Genomic DNA, 16,515 nt, shown 5'->3' on the forward strand with positions numbered 1-16,515 from the left:
TACAGTATTGTTATTTTGTTATGTTTAGCTTGGCTTAATTACTCGGTTCTTGACTAGCAGATATTCATTTTCTCTAAAAACAATAGTAAAAAGTAAGACAAATACAATGCACCAATATCACTGTGTTGGCTACTATGATGAGAACAATTGAAAATCTAAGACGCTCAGAAAAAAAAATATAGTATCTATATTATATTACGATTTTAATTACGTTTCTATTCAAAAAAAAAAAAAAAACTAGATATGTTTTAGCAATCTTCATTATTATGATGTAAAAATAAATTCAAAACTATGAAAAGGTTATAATAATTATTAGTAGGTATAGTTTATATATTAAAACAAAGTGTTTCATTTTTTAACCGTGATTTTATATTTTTTGTTTCTAATTCTATAATTTTTAAATCTTATTTTGTAGATATATATATCTACCTAACTTAACTAGTATTGTATTTTGATTAATATCAAATACACGTATATATTGATATATAAATTTAATCGTATCTATTAAAAACGATAAATGTATAAATAATTATTTATTTATTAGTTTTAGAATCATAATTAAAATGTGTGGAATTTATCGGATTACGATGTGTGACTACTGACTCGAGTGGGTATCACGATGTATATAACAATGATACTGTTAGTTAAAAATGTGCACTTGATTTCATTATAGTTTTATAACGTTATCAAACATAAAAAAATTTCTTTAAGTTAAATATTCTGTTCCTTTAATTAAAATAAATGTGTACAATGATCTTTATCCTGCCTCAAATATGTTTTTCATATATTTTTTTTTAAAAATTACATACACTCATAACCAATATTATTGTTAATAAACGATATTCGTTTATCAGTATTTTTAATTACTTTTTTAATTGCATTAATATATCTAAGTACAAACAATTAAGGCATATTACCAATAAAGTTTATATTTTTTTAGCACTACTTTCTAGTAGTTGATATTTTTAGAAATTCTATTAGAAATTATCATTTAGAACGTATGAACTAAGTTAATAGTTTAAACATACACAAGACAAACTAAACCCTTTTCTAACAAAAATTGTATATCTACATGTACATTAATTTTTCTTAGTACATATGTATAATATATATTTTCAATCGGTATTTATTAGACGATAATACAAAATAACAATAAACTATATGTATTTATGTGTGGTAAAACCGTGGCGACATGGTAACTGTAAATAAAATTTGTATACAAATCCAACCTTGTTAATATATTATATAATTAATACGTTTTTAATAGAAGTTTGAGAAATCGAAATTATACCAGTAACGGGACCAAAATTAAATATGCAATTTAATATAAATAAATAACATGATATTTATTTTGACGATTTTAATAAATAATATAATGCTATAATGACACATAAAACAATGTAATAATGTAATAATTTGTCAGTTGTTGGTATGTCGTTTATAAATGATTGTATATTGTATAAGATAATTATTTTCAGAAATATTAGTAAAAATATTCACGCCCTAAATCTAATTTGTATTATATGTTTAGCCATATGTCTTAAAATAACGTTAAATTTCATTCTTTTATCTAGTTGTATTAATTACATTATTTTCATATCGAACTAAATAATTCTAAAATATTTTTTCATAGTAAAAATTATACACGTAACTGTAGCTAGTTATTTGTTTCAAGCTCATATACGTCCTTGCCTGTCTATTAAAAAAAATTGTTTTAAGCAGCAAAAAAAAAACTAATTATTTAATTTGTACTTTATGTATTTAGAGTGCATGTTTGAATTTGCTATGTATACTTACGCGTATGGTCCGTTTTTTGTGCGCGATTCTGAAGTTCGGTTTTAACAATCGTTGCCTCCTATCTAGCGTCGATAATGTCATTATCATGTTGGAAAACTGTTCATCTCATCAAAATTGCAACTGTGGTAAACGAAGTGCATCTGTCATTGGAAAGTTGGCTAAAGTATTTGGACGCAGAAAAACCTATCAAGTTCAAAAAGCCCAACAACTCAATAAAGTATCATCGACCGAATTCGGCGAGGTATACCTACAATTATTACTAATTGAATGCGAATAATATTATGTAAACGTTTCACGTATTTATAGATATTTTTTTATTTCTCTGATGAAACCATTAACAAATAGTTTTTCATTAAATATATACCTATTGTATCTATACATAACAATTAGTAGAAAGAAAAATTAGACAGTAACCGAGACCATTGTCACACTTCGCTCGTCGCGTCACTAACCCCTTAGGGGCCTAGTAGGCTATGATTTCTTATTATTTTATATTTTTATATTTTTATTATATATTTGAAAGAAATAATTTATTAAAAAACATTATATAAATAACGATGACGAGATCACTTAGATTTATTGTGAGAACCGGATATTATAAAATTATGCTGTTTAAATTTAAACCGGCAGCCTTATTTTTAAATTACTCCATATTTATTGTATAAAAGCTTCTCAAGATACACAATAACGAGAGCGCACGCGGAATCTATTTTATTAAGCAAAATGTAAATTAATTATGCAAATAGTTCAGTGAAAAAAAAACTATTATTTTTTGAAACGTTTTAATAACTGTGCATAGAAATGTAGGTATTGTGTTTTTTATTACCTATATGAATTCAATAACGCATCAAATATGATATTTTTTCTCTATAGGTACCTATACATTATTCCTTATTATATCTAAAACTAGTTAAGATACAAAGTAAGAATTTAAACAAAATTTATTTTTCAACCTAATTTTGAAAAATGAATGGATTTTTCATGATTTCTAAAAATATTATAACACAATTTTTTTTTCATTATTTTATTAATTATTTTTATTCATCGTGTTGTACTATGGTACCTAATTTAATTACTTATTAAAAGGCTTGTGATTTAAGATACATATAAATTAATCCTAAAACTTGATATAATTGTTATGTCCAGCCTGGAGTTAAATTAAATAGGTACGTTATATATTTCAACAACGTAAATTTATTGATATTTCAGCATATAAAATTAAACTGTTAATTAATTTATCATATTTTTATTTATCTATTTTTAACCATGACAATGTAAAGAAAAAAAATTTTAATTTCAAATAAATAATAAGCAACGACAACATTAATTCAATGAAAAATTGAAGTATGATATATTTATACACACACACACACACACACACACACACACACACACACACACACACACACACACACACACACACACACGCGCGCGCGCGCGCGCGCGCGCATGTAATAGTGAGACTCGCAGAGATCTCATTAAGTATAAAATATTTGTGATTTGTATGTTCTATTTTTTTATAATAAACCATAATATTATAAATAATTATAATTATTTTCTTAGCATTGTGTATGGTTATGACTGAAAAATATTATGCGGGAGGTTATCAACTCATATCATTTAGTATACGTCAGTATTTAAAAAATGTGTTCTTATTTTATTATAAATATTTCTATAAAACAATATCATCGATTTTTATTAAATATTAAATAATGCATGTTATATATATATTATGTACTAGTTTCAATATATTTTAAATATATTTGTATAACTATATATTATTAAAGAATTCAGTAGTAAATGTTATCTAAATCAGTGATCAATTTTGGGTCGCGATAAGTTTACTGTTTAAAATTTAAAAAATCCATATTTATATATATATTATAATATTTTATAAAATATAATATAATGTATGTTAGGTATTACACAAAAAATTATTTCATATATAATATACATATTATAATAACAGTTAAATATTACCTATTAAGCAATTTGAACTTTTTTCTGCTAATAAAGCTGAAATGAGCCACAAAAAATGTATGGTAAAAAAATTGGGTCGCAAGTCAAAAAGTTTGAAGACGCTGGTCTAAACAATCAATGACCGTTAACTATTCGTATTAAAAAAAAAAAATTAGGTGCTTAGCTTAGGTTATATTTTTTAACCATTGTACTTGACTATGGTTTTTGTACCAATAAGTTTATTATAACAGCAATTATTGTAAATTTGTTGTTTAAAAACAGGGATAAAAAATATCATTAAGTACTCATTAATCATATTCTAATACGAACCAATTGAATAACATTACATCAGATAAAATATCTACTATTCTATTAAAACTATAAGTATCACAGTATAATATAATAAATATCCGGATTATTAATTTGTCTGTATTCGAGTCTATTCAATATATTGACTGAGTTATAACCCAAAGGCTTAATCTGATTAGGTATTATATATGTCAAGTCTATTGAAAAATACGAGTAAACAATAAACAGATTCATCGTTATAAAATAGGCTATTAATGGGTAGTGATCTAGTGACAGAAAATAAATATCGAAGAAGTAACTTTATAACATATATATATAAAATAATTTTTTTTTGTCTAGACGTTTGCAATAAAAACTCATTATTAGTAGATTTAATTATCAGATATATTAAAATTTGGACGATGAGAAAAAGTGTTTTTATTATTTTATTATATCTCAAATCGTGCTTATAAGTAAAATATAAACATTCGATATAACTAAGTTATTGTGCCATCTTAATATATAAAAATAAATATGATATTTATTCAATCTTTTTAATTAAACGATATTATATTATTAACTAATGTAACCTAAACCGGCTAAACCTATATTAAGAGTGATTATAAATGAACTTAAAAAAATATTCGAAAAATACACAGGACTAGAAATGTTGGAGGTACCTATTAAATATTTATAATTTTATATTTAGTTAAAATAATAAATATTTTTTATTTTTCGAATAGAAATTCGTAGACATAATGTATGTTGATAATAAGTAACAATGTAAATTTGTAACGAGACAGGAATTTTGATGAATCACCATTATAAATCTATTAGAATATGCTTACCAATTACCATTATTATTTTATTCACTGTTTAGGAAACCTAGTTTGCTTAACCACCCGTCTACAAATTATACGGTATAATTAACTCAGATGTTAACATGCCAGAGTGAATAGAATATTTTTCTTATTACTTTTGAAACAACATAAAACGTAAAACCATAATAGAATATTATTAATTATCAGTTGTTTCTTATTTTTATACACACTATATATGACGACTAACCAAACATATTAAACGTAAGAAGTGGGAGTTGATACATATATATATATAAATAATTTTATAATTATATAAAACAATATAATATAATTAAATTTATAATTATTTTTATAAAATATAATGAATTCAAATGAATTCATATATCTAATACAAATTATATATATATATTGTATTAATATAGGTAATTTAAAATTTTTTTCTAAATTTTATTCGCCTTCATTTTTGTTTTGGATTTAAAATTATATTGTTCTTTGTACGACTGTATCACTAATATTTTATTTTTAACTAAATAGCTTATTTGTTAAAATAATACAACCATTTATAATTTCATAATATAGAGCTCAAATTCATGGGTGACCGTCCACAGTTTGCAGTCTCAGAGTGATGGTGGTATCTTGGATCCAGATGATCGTCTCAGGGATGTGGCAGATGATAGAGAACAAATTGTTGCACTCTATGACGACGGTGATAGCAATAGTCCTCACCAACACGGTGGTGGAGATGGAGCTAGTGTTACCTCTAGTCCGGATATGTTCCACGTAAGATATAAATAAAAGAAACATTTAATCATATCATATTATATTATAGTTATGAACCGGGAAATGAAATACATTAAGTATATACAGTATAATTTAAAGGAAAAGGTAATACATCTTCGTTGTTTAGACAAACATACCTATCAGATACAATGGATTAAAAAAATATTTTTTGTATGTTAACTACAATTTAAAAAATTTGATAAATAAGAACAATGTTAAAAAAGTACTGAGAACTGTCGTCAGTCGTCATAATTCAATTTCATAAATAATTAAAATTTAGTTATGACATTAATAGGTCTATAATGTTTTTAATTTTGAATATCTCTGAGTAACAATTATAAATGGCCATATGAATCTTTATATTTGGTATGACTCACATAGCTGTTTATACTTGGAGTATTTTTACCACCTGCTGTTGAATTAAATTTTCAGCTAACCATTTTATAATATTGACAGTCGGCTTATTCTAACATTTATTTAAGTTAAGTACATTTAAGTATGCATTTTTTTAGGTCAACATTAAAAATAACTATCAAATATTGTATTATTATTAATTAATTACAATACTATAATTTCAATGTTAAGACTAATTAAAAAAAATATTTATTGACCTAAAGCGAACAGAGAAACCTAAAATCATAACCAATATAATCAATGATACTACCTACCAGTATAGATCTATTATAGTATATGCGTTAAGGATAAATACGTGAATAACAAAAAAATTGATTTATACGTTATACCTACTTCTTTTATTTGTGATGACTTGATGAGCATCGTAAATAAATATAATGTATACGTTTGCGATTTCATTTAATTTCGCCGCATTGCACATTGCATATTTTGTTATAATTTAAAAGCATTCACTGACGGAAACACAAAAATAGGTTGATTGAGAATCAAACCTATCGTGGACAATCATCGTCTCTACTTCTCAAAACTGATCGACTGAAAATATCGTGGTTTCTCGCTCGTGATTGTTGTATACCACGTATAACATTTTACAGCACAGACGAGTTTATAACAGTGGCGGATCGTGCATATGTGCGATGGTGCAGTCGCACTCTCTACAGAAATTAACAATTTATAGTACAAATATATTTACAAAATAAATAGGTACATATTTTAGTGCATACTGAATAGTATATTATACATTAACAAATTAACAATTAAATATATTTTTAATTATTATTAAAATTGTTTTCATAATTTATTTGAATATCGTTACGAACTCGCGATATTATTATACGGGTATATAGATTGCTATATAGGCATATGCAACGCTGCAGCTCGTGCGACATTTTGAATCGCACATAAAAATACCGGTTTCCCGTATAAACTATAGGTATAATATTGATATACGAGTAATAATAATATTATCACGATGACGGGGCGGCTATAGAAGCTTTTGATGTGCGGTGAATTTTGTCGCTCAAATCGGACGGCAACGACGCGCGACGTGTTTAATTTTGTATTATTATTTTATCATTTTAATTTTTTGAGTGATGTATTATTGTTTTTAAATTTTTTCATCGCACTCCTGTGCTAAACTATTACGAGCCGCCACTGGTTAAGTACCAGTATACCACTATTGCATACGTGTGACGGATCGCGGTATTTCACAATTTATATTTTTATCGCATTAAACAGTCATAGAAAAACAATCGTCCGCTTAGGCCATTTTCTCCGCGTCCGACCTTCGATCGATTTGTTTTGGATTTATCGCGTTGTATTTCTATTTGTACATATGCACAAATATATGCACGAAAATTTTCATCGAATCCGCAGTTCGGCTACAGAAACGTGTAGCCCGTTTTTGGTCGAAAGTAAGATGCATATCTATAGGTTGCTCATATTTTACCATAGTTATGATGTTTTATTAACAGATTCATCGTAAAACTAGACTCAGTTTGGTACTTAGGTATAATAGGTATATACGATTTACTACAACCCTATTTTATTTAGAAATGTTCGTGTGGTGTATGTTCATATCGGTTTACCCGAGTAAAAACTTGATAAAATAGTAGCGTAACGCGAATTATGATGAAGTTTTATTTCACTCGACTTCATTAGTAGACAGTAACTATCGCCAAAGACTTGTTGTCAATGTAGCATTCAAATGGGAGGTCACAAATTAAAGTGGATAAAAGTTATTTTATTATAAGTCGTGTTCATAAATTTAATATATATTAAAGAAATATTTTTATTTAAATTATTTAAATTTTTAGAGCCGGGGAGATGGATTACAAACTGACATTGAAGTCACTAATGAACAAATTGCTTGTGGCTTCCCAGCTTTACATGTCCGTAGAGGTAGTGAACCAGCTCTTAATCAATTACCACTTGAATGTCGTAAGTGTAATCTAACAGCTAAGACATTATTATATATTTGTTGATTTTTTATTTATAAATATATTTATGTATAGCAAACAATACGGGGAAAAGAAATAGCAATACTAGACCTGCTGCATCAGGTCAATCTAAACGATGGTCAGCAGCTCCTATGATTCACGACCCTAAAGACAAACTAAGAACGGTAATTACAATTTTAATATATTAATTACGTAATTTAAAAAATACATCAATCAAAATATATTTTTTTAAATTTTCAACGTCATAGAAGAATAAATCTATGACATTTTAAAAATATATTCATTATTTAATTAAATTATATCTGTTATATATATTTAAGTACCAAGAGTATTATTTTTATCATAACATCGATGCAGACCAAATACATTACTTTAATTATAATTGTGATATTATTGATATACATATTTATTATTTATATTTAAAATATGTTTTAGAAGTAAAAACCTAATTGTATAATATTTTTAAGGTTAATGCAATGTAAAAATTTAACAATAATAATTTACATTTAAGGATGATTACACGAAAATCAATGGTTTTGGTTTATCTGACAAATGGAGGTGCTCTGAAGAAGATGAAGATGACTTAGAATTAGGAGACGAAGATAAACCACCAATTAGCAATCATTTTCTAGCCCCATCATTTCATCGTGATTCTTCAAATCGTTTATCAATGCAATTCTTAGGAGAGTCATCAAGGTTTGAATTTATATTTATATTTTGTTAACAATAATTATTGAAACTTGAAATAAAATTAAGTATATTTTTTGAATAAATTATTAGTGGATTTCGGTGGGCAGAGGCTGCTGATTTAGCAAATAATCGAGCCTTATCTTTATCATTACCAAGAGACCACAGAAGAAAAGAACCTTTGGGCCAAGCAAATACAAATCCTAGTCGCTTAACAGAGTCACAAAAGTATTGAATTCAATTATTAAATTTATTAAATTTGTATAATTTATTTATTTAAAATTGTATGTTTTTAGCACTGAATTTATAGTGCTAAGCACTGGTGGTGGCTCATTAGGTATTCATGTTGTCCCAGATTATAATGCTCTAGGTAAAGAGCGTGGTCTTCTGGTTCAAGGTATCGAACCTGGTGGTCGGGTGCATTGTGATGGTAGATTGAAAGTATATGATCGAATTGTAGAAATCAACGGCCGGTCATTATTGGATCAACCATTCAATGCGTAAGTTAAAAAAATGATGAATATTAAAAATAAATGTTAGTAATATTTATACTCAACAGTATACAAGAAATATTTCGAGATTCACTACACTCTTCAGAGCTCAGACTTAGAGTGATAAAACATAAGAATAACATGGACCTTCAAACTAGTCAAAATACGGTAGTTGGTAATAAAAAACAGCCACCGCCACCAGTGTTTCCTAAACCATCCTCAAACACCACTGCAGCTTATAATAATAAAGAAAATGTCTCTACAGGATCATCTGATAAAGATAAATGTATTTAATTATACAATTTTAAAATTTGTTCTTACGATTAATTTGTATTTATTTATGTATGTTAAAGTCAATTCAAATACTAAAATAGCAACTATTTCACCTACCAAAAAAATATCAGCTGCAACACATACAGCATCCAATATTTTAATGGTGGCTAATACAAGAAAAATTGGAAAGAAAATGGAATTAGAACTTACTAAAGGACTTCATGGACTTGGATTTAGTATAACAACCAGAGATAATCCAGCTGGTGGAAACTGTCCTATTTACATTAAAAATGTGTTACCAAAAGTAATATTTAAAATTTAAATATTGTATTTTTAAATATGTAAATAAATCGAATTAATTTTTTCAGGGAGCTGCTGTGGAAGATGGAAGATTACGGCCAGGTGATCGGTTATTAGCAGTTAATGGTACAGAATTGACAGGCAAAACTCAATCTGAAGCAGTTGCTATACTGCGGAAAGTTCCATCTGGTGCAAAGGTTAAAATTATTGTTTCTAGACAGGAAGATGTAGTGATTAGCCAAGTAGGCCAAAAATCTAATCAAGTAGGTTAACTAAAATAAATTATAAGCTTATGATTTTAATAATAAATTGATTTTTTTTTTTCTAGGATCTAGATGAAAATCACGAACAAGAAGTAGGAATTTTGTCAAACAATCAATTAGTAGAAACCAATGAAAAATCCAATAATAATACAGTTCAGGTATAGTTAATAAACATTTATACCGTCATTGGTATAGCTATGCAACGTCTCACCATTAGTATCTAATAAACACTCACCTCGTTTTTTCATCATTTTTAATATAAATATAATAAACAGAATATTGAAACTAACACCAAATTAATTATAAATATTTTACTCTAAAAAAAATTAAAAACTACAATATTGTATGTCTTTTTTTATAAACATAATAACTTCAAAAAATATTTTTTATTTGTTTTTCATTGTTCAAAAAATATTACGTCAATACTACTGAGTTAGTGCAACACACACATGATGGATTATGCTAAATTTTCATGCCAATATCTAATCAAGAAATATTTATAAAATTATTATATTTACAAAAGTATATTTAAATACATGTCGATTGAAGGAATAAATAATATCAGATGAATCAAGTAAACAATAAACAAGTAGTTTTTAAAATACTAACAAGGTGATCCGCGCTCATTATGATACCAATGACGGGTTAAAAAATTAATAATGCCTTTCATATATAACAATTTTTGATTCTAAACTTTAAATTTATACTTACTCATAATCATTTATTAGGAATATGTTAAAAGCTTAGAAGAAACACAGACATTCCCTTGGAGGCATAAAGAAATATTGACTTTTGACATTCCTGTGCATGATTCCGAAAAAGCTGGTTTAGGTAAAATACTTTTTATAAATGTTTTTCTTTTATGCTTATATATATTTTATTTTCTAGGCATTAGCGTTAAAGGTAAAACGTCATCTAGTAATAACTCTAATGATAAAGAATTTTCTCAAGATTTAGGTATATTTATCAAAAATGTTATTCATGGTGGTGCGGCTTCAAGGTATTTATTAATTTAAATATGCGTATAATTATAAGATAAACAAATTTGTATAAATTTTAGGGATGGTAGATTACGTACTAATGATCAGCTATTATATATAAATGGTATGTCATTGATTGGTCAAACTAATGCTGCAGCTATGGAAACGTTGCGTAGAACTATGATGAACGTGGACCCCGGGCCAGTGCCTGGAGCTATCTCATTGATAGTAGCCCGCCGACGTAATAGTTCTCCAACATTAGATAGAAGACGTAGTCGTGACTCCTCTTCAAGTCTTCTCACAGATTCATCAGGTGACTATTTATATTATTTTACACATTATATTATAGACTGAAGTTATTAATATTTGTTTGTAATTTCATCTATAGCAAACACTGAAACATTTAGCCGAGCTGAAAGCAGTGATAGTAGTACCCAAAATACGGCCGAAAATTCTGGAACAAGTGAAAACTCTGATACCACTGTTATCTTTATGCATCAAAGACAAGGATCAGAGAGTTCAAAACGGAATACATTACCTACAGATACTTCTCCAGGTAACTAAATTCAATTATTTTAGAAATATTTTTATAATTAAGTATATTTTTTAAATATTATGTTCTAACATGAAAACAATTATTTATAATTTGTTTAGATGGAATTGCAATTCGCAATCCAGTTTTGGAAAGGTTAACTGGACATACAAATCGTTATAATGCATTACGCAATGAAAGTTATTATAAGGTAAACTTAAAAATAAAGATTCACTGTAAATGGAATTTGATTATAAATTATCTAATAATTATAGGCTACACATCAAACAACTATTATGTTGAAAGAAGAAGAAAAATTAAATAGCCCTACTGTAAACCCATCTTCAGAAGAAATGTTAATCATTGAAGAAGACCCTCCAATTTATAATAGTGTTAGGTAAGGGTTTGTATGATAACATTATTATTAATTTAGCTTATAAATTACTTATTATTTATTTAATTAATTAATTTATAACCATTATCTTTTTTATGTTTTATTTAAGTAATCTAAAATTTAGTTAGAATCTAATTTTAATGTCGTTTAATTTTTATTATCAATTTTGATTTTAACATAATAACTTGTGTTCAAATGTATCACTATTTCATTCACATTTATTATTATAAATAAAAATAATTAAATATATAAATCAAAAGGAAAGTTTTGTGAAAAAAAAATGTGAGATTTTGGTTAACTAACAACTATTAAGAGAGGGCATCACAACCGCATGTGTTGTCTCTGTTTTACAAGTACATAACATAGCAAATTTACACTCAGCAGATCATGTTTAGCTCCATCAGTTTAAAAATTAGAGTGAATCAACCTATTAAGAAACTTGATGGTAAGAAAATTTTTTAGCAAGTTATGCGTATTTAACATAGCGTAAAATGAAAAATGCTCATAACTCACTTAAAAACTTAATAATTGTAAAAAACCAACACAACAACACAGATAATGTTCTTAATATCAAATTTCATAATAAGTCGATTCACTCTAATTATTAAACAAACGGAGCTAAACGTGATCTGCTGAGCATAAATTTGTTATGTTACGTACTTGTAAAACGAAGACAACACATGCGGTTGTGACGCCCTCTTAATCTTTTAATGTTTAAAGTATAATTTTAGTTTTTACTGATAATTTAATAGTTTTATCAATTTAATATATAGTTGGTTTTTAGTGGTAAAATCACTTTTTTTTTTCATTCATTTGTTATATACATTATTTGTCTAGTCGGAAAAAAATAGAGGAAGAAAAACCATCGCCAATCATATCTCCACAAGCAAGAACTGGTTCAACTAGTACTGATGTTACTTATGCTAGCCAGTATGTTTAATCTTATAACATAAATAAAAAATATTGTATCTGAAAAATCGAATTTGTTTTTAAGATTATCATTGGATAATGCCAACTCAGGATTTTCAAGAGACGCATTTGGACGGCAAAGTATGTCTGAAAAACGACACGCGACATTAGATGCTAAAAATACTGATACTTATCAAAGAAATAAAAAATTGCGCGAAGAACGTGGAGATGATACCAAAAGTCGTAAGTATTATATAAATTTATATTGTCTATGTAATTTCATTTTTATTTCTATTTAGGCAACAGTTTTCCATCAAAACACCAAGTTGGCCCTTCTCTTGGGTTAAAAAAATCATCCAGCCTGGAATCATTACAAACAATGGTTCAAGAGGTGCAAATGACTGAAGGTGGATCAAAACGAGGCACTGTTAAAGTAGTGCGTGGTAGAGGATGTGATGAAAGTTTTAGAGCTGCAGTTGACAAAGATGGTCCATTGTCCTTACATGAACTGAGATTGGAAACATGTTTGTTTATTAATTTGTATATTTTATGCATTAAGTAGAAAGTATTTTGCAATTTCAATAATCGCTTGCATATTTTTGACCATTTTTATAAGATATCTGATTAGGTTATGCTAAATGATAAAGTTCAAGATTGTACAGTTTATATCCATGTGTTATAAAGTACTAACTATAGTAATCTTTATATTTATTAAATCTTAAAGTTCTCATATCTAGTTTTAATTATATTTATTATGTAATTCTATTGGTATGAAATGCATCAATTATTCAAATAATGTGTTGTAGATGGAAAGGAAAGCGATGATCATCCAATTGGTCGTAGACAATCTTCACTCCATTCTCCAATAAATTACAAAGCACCAAATTTACCACCAGTTGTTAACAAAAAAAAACCAGGACTACTTAAAGGGATTGGTTCTATGTTTAGGTTAGTTAAAAATTATTGTTATATAATAAAAAAATTTTGTTCTATACACTTTTATATTTTAGATTTGGTAAACCTCGACGAGGACCAGATTTAAATGGTACTTTAAGCTCAGAAGAAGATAATTCTGCTGACCGTGAGCGAGAAATAGCTAGAAGAAATGCTCGTGATGAACAACTTCGAATACAAGAACAATACCAAAGACTAATTCAGCGACAGGCAGAAATGGTATAAAAATTAAAAATAAAAATATAAAATATTGAATTAAATGGAAAATCCTTTAAGTCATTGTTGTTTTTGAAACACATGAATTAAGCATTATTTACTCATTTATTATATCTATCATGTCCACATAAATGTTATATCCATGGAGTTATATGAGTTAACTAATCTAAAATATTTTAAAACAAACTGTCTAATATTATTGTTATTAATGATGATCATTCATTAATTTAATACTTTTATTTAAAAAACAACATAAAATAGATAACTTAAAATTTAATGTATTATTTTTAATAGAAATGACTATTTTTTATCAGTTACTTATTTTAATTAAATTAGAAAAATAATTGGTAATTTTACGATTGGGATTTTCTACCTTTGAAATAACGAAAAATTCCCAATAAAAATATACAAAATTTCTTAAAAATGTTAAAATAAGCACTATTTAATACGTTTAAAATTTTATTTCTTGAAGTTTTAAAAAATTCTTCTATTTTTAGTGACTTAAAATTAGCTTCTAAAATTATTTGCAGATATGAAAATCAGTGGCGTAGCCAGCCGGTAGACCTGGTAAGGCCTATCCACTTTTCTTCAAGAATAAATGTTTTATATCACAATGAATGTGTCGTCTATATATATATTATAATTTAATAATTGTCTGAATAAATCAATAATAAAAATTGTAATGTGCATTACGTAAAATAATTGTAATAATTATAAAAGATGTATAATGTTGTGTTAAACTAATATCAACTTATGTCTAGCTACGTTACTGATAAAAATGGTAGTTGATATACATTACATTGCATATCTACTAAACATTCAACACTATCTGGACACAATTTACTTTTACCAAAATACTAGTTTTATTAACAGTAATATATTTTATACTAAAATTTATATTTTCATCATTAATAAATTGTTAAATGCTCTAAAAATATTCAGGTTCTCCTAAAACATCTCCCCATTTATAATGCTACATTTTAAATACAAGAATGATAAATGATTGCATCAAAATCTCAACCCTATAATCATAACAACTTTTTTTAAATTTGTATTATTTTGCTTGATTATTTTAAACCTTTATGTTAAAAAACTTATTATCTTTCTTTACATTTTAGCAAGAACAAAATAATTCTAGAGAAGTAGCTATAGATGATGGTACTACTAATTATAGTAATATGCCTACAAAACCATCTAATCCTGAACAATCTCGTATGGATCGTATCCAACAACTTAGAGCCGAACATCAAAGAAGACACATGGAACGTAGTGGAAAGTTTATTCCTGATGAGAGGGAGGAAAATCATTATGAATCAGAAAATCGACAGGTATGCACTATGTTATGCGATCTAAATTTTTTTTTAATACCAATTTATGTTTTTCAGTCCATTGGTAATACTCAAAATGCAATCAATCGACCTGGTAGTCGTGTAGGTATTATTGATTCTTCTCGATTTAACCATTATGTCAATTTCCAAGAAATACAGCAGAATCTTAGGTTAGTTATTATAATATATGCATAATGTGAATGTGAATTTTTTTTTTCTTTGCTGGTCATTTTGTACATTGTTTGCATGTTAGTAATCAATAAGTGTTTTTAATTCTTTTTTTTTTTTTTTTTTTTTTTAATTCCAAACATCAAACATACATACAAGATTTGTTAAATTGTTTTTTAATTGAACAATTATCATATGCATGGTGTTAAATATAATTTGTACATACAGATAATTGATTTATTTCAATAACTATGCAGTATGATATACTTATATATTGCATGTAATACAATTATTGGTTGATAAGTGCACTTGATTGTGATTATAAGAATGTACCAAGGTTTGGGAAAAGTCCTTCTGGAACATCTTTCTCATCATGTCAATAATTTTCATAACTATTGGTGATATGTGTCAGACACCTCAAACTAAGATTAGTCTTCATTAATCTTAGATTGTGGTGTTAAATAAAAAATTATGGTGTTAATTCATATTTTTTTTTCTTCTATGTTATGCATGCTTTGCACTTTTGATTGTAGTTTGATGCATGAAATAAGCGGCGTTAAGCTTCGACACCATGGCAAAACAAAAAAACCTGTGTCTTGCTATTATGACACTGACGATGAAAGGTAGGTTATTGTTCTAGCCAAAAATACCCTAGGTTTTCTTTTGATAAATACAATTTTTTTATTCAATTCCAATAAATTTTTTTTTTAAAAATATAAAAGTCTCAATGCATAATATGTAACATTTAAAAGTTTATCGATTGCTGTAAATTTCTCAATATATTTTACTACCAGGGACAATAGATTCAAATATATTTTAATAATAATCATACACAGGAAAATTCAAAATGTATATAAAAAAATAAGTTTCTTTACTATCTCCCTAGTCCAGCATTCATCTGAGGACATTAAAAAACTTAGCTACGAGTTAAACATTATACCGCGTTTTAAATTTTTATCTTGGATGCTTCATTGTTCAAAGAAAATTATTGTTGAAAAAATAA

The 16,515-nt window shown here is 26.6% G+C and overlaps 1 protein-coding gene across 5 annotated transcripts in view; it reads left to right on the top strand.

The window, feature by feature from the left end:
• Positions 1–16,515, top strand: part of LOC113553198 (partitioning defective 3 homolog) — a 28,654-nt gene that overhangs the window by 10,478 nt on the left and 1,661 nt on the right. For 2 of the 5 annotated variants that reach the window (XM_026956395.1, XM_026956394.1), the window contains exons 2-26: positions 1,766–2,038; positions 5,445–5,645; positions 7,874–7,997; positions 8,072–8,181; positions 8,529–8,713; positions 8,798–8,932; positions 9,001–9,204; positions 9,264–9,481; positions 9,549–9,772; positions 9,837–10,031; positions 10,097–10,189; positions 10,760–10,862; positions 10,920–11,031; positions 11,092–11,324; positions 11,400–11,567; positions 11,666–11,754; positions 11,819–11,940; positions 12,775–12,867; positions 12,932–13,089; positions 13,146–13,370; positions 13,653–13,794; positions 13,857–14,019; positions 15,135–15,344; positions 15,402–15,514; positions 16,046–16,135. In XM_026956395.1, coding sequence (XP_026812196.1) covers positions 1,802–2,038; positions 5,445–5,645; positions 7,874–7,997; positions 8,072–8,181; positions 8,529–8,713; positions 8,798–8,932; positions 9,001–9,204; positions 9,264–9,481; positions 9,549–9,772; positions 9,837–10,031; positions 10,097–10,189; positions 10,760–10,862; positions 10,920–11,031; positions 11,092–11,324; positions 11,400–11,567; positions 11,666–11,754; positions 11,819–11,940; positions 12,775–12,867; positions 12,932–13,089; positions 13,146–13,370; positions 13,653–13,794; positions 13,857–14,019; positions 15,135–15,344; positions 15,402–15,514; positions 16,046–16,135 — 3,947 coding nt within the window. In that variant the 5' untranslated portion in view covers positions 1,766–1,801. The remainder of the gene's footprint in view (positions 1–1,765; positions 2,039–5,444; positions 5,646–7,873; positions 7,998–8,071; positions 8,182–8,528; positions 8,714–8,797; positions 8,933–9,000; positions 9,205–9,263; positions 9,482–9,548; positions 9,773–9,836; positions 10,032–10,096; positions 10,190–10,759; positions 10,863–10,919; positions 11,032–11,091; positions 11,325–11,399; positions 11,568–11,665; positions 11,755–11,818; positions 11,941–12,774; positions 12,868–12,931; positions 13,090–13,145; positions 13,371–13,652; positions 13,795–13,856; positions 14,020–15,134; positions 15,345–15,401; positions 15,515–16,045; positions 16,136–16,515) is intronic. The other 3 variants (XM_026956396.1, XM_026956398.1, XM_026956397.1) reach the window with 3 other exon arrangements.

Source organism: Rhopalosiphum maidis, chromosome 3 (genome assembly GCF_003676215.2).
Source record: "Rhopalosiphum maidis isolate BTI-1 chromosome 3, ASM367621v3, whole genome shotgun sequence".
NCBI lineage: Eukaryota > Metazoa > Arthropoda > Insecta > Hemiptera > Aphididae > Rhopalosiphum > Rhopalosiphum maidis.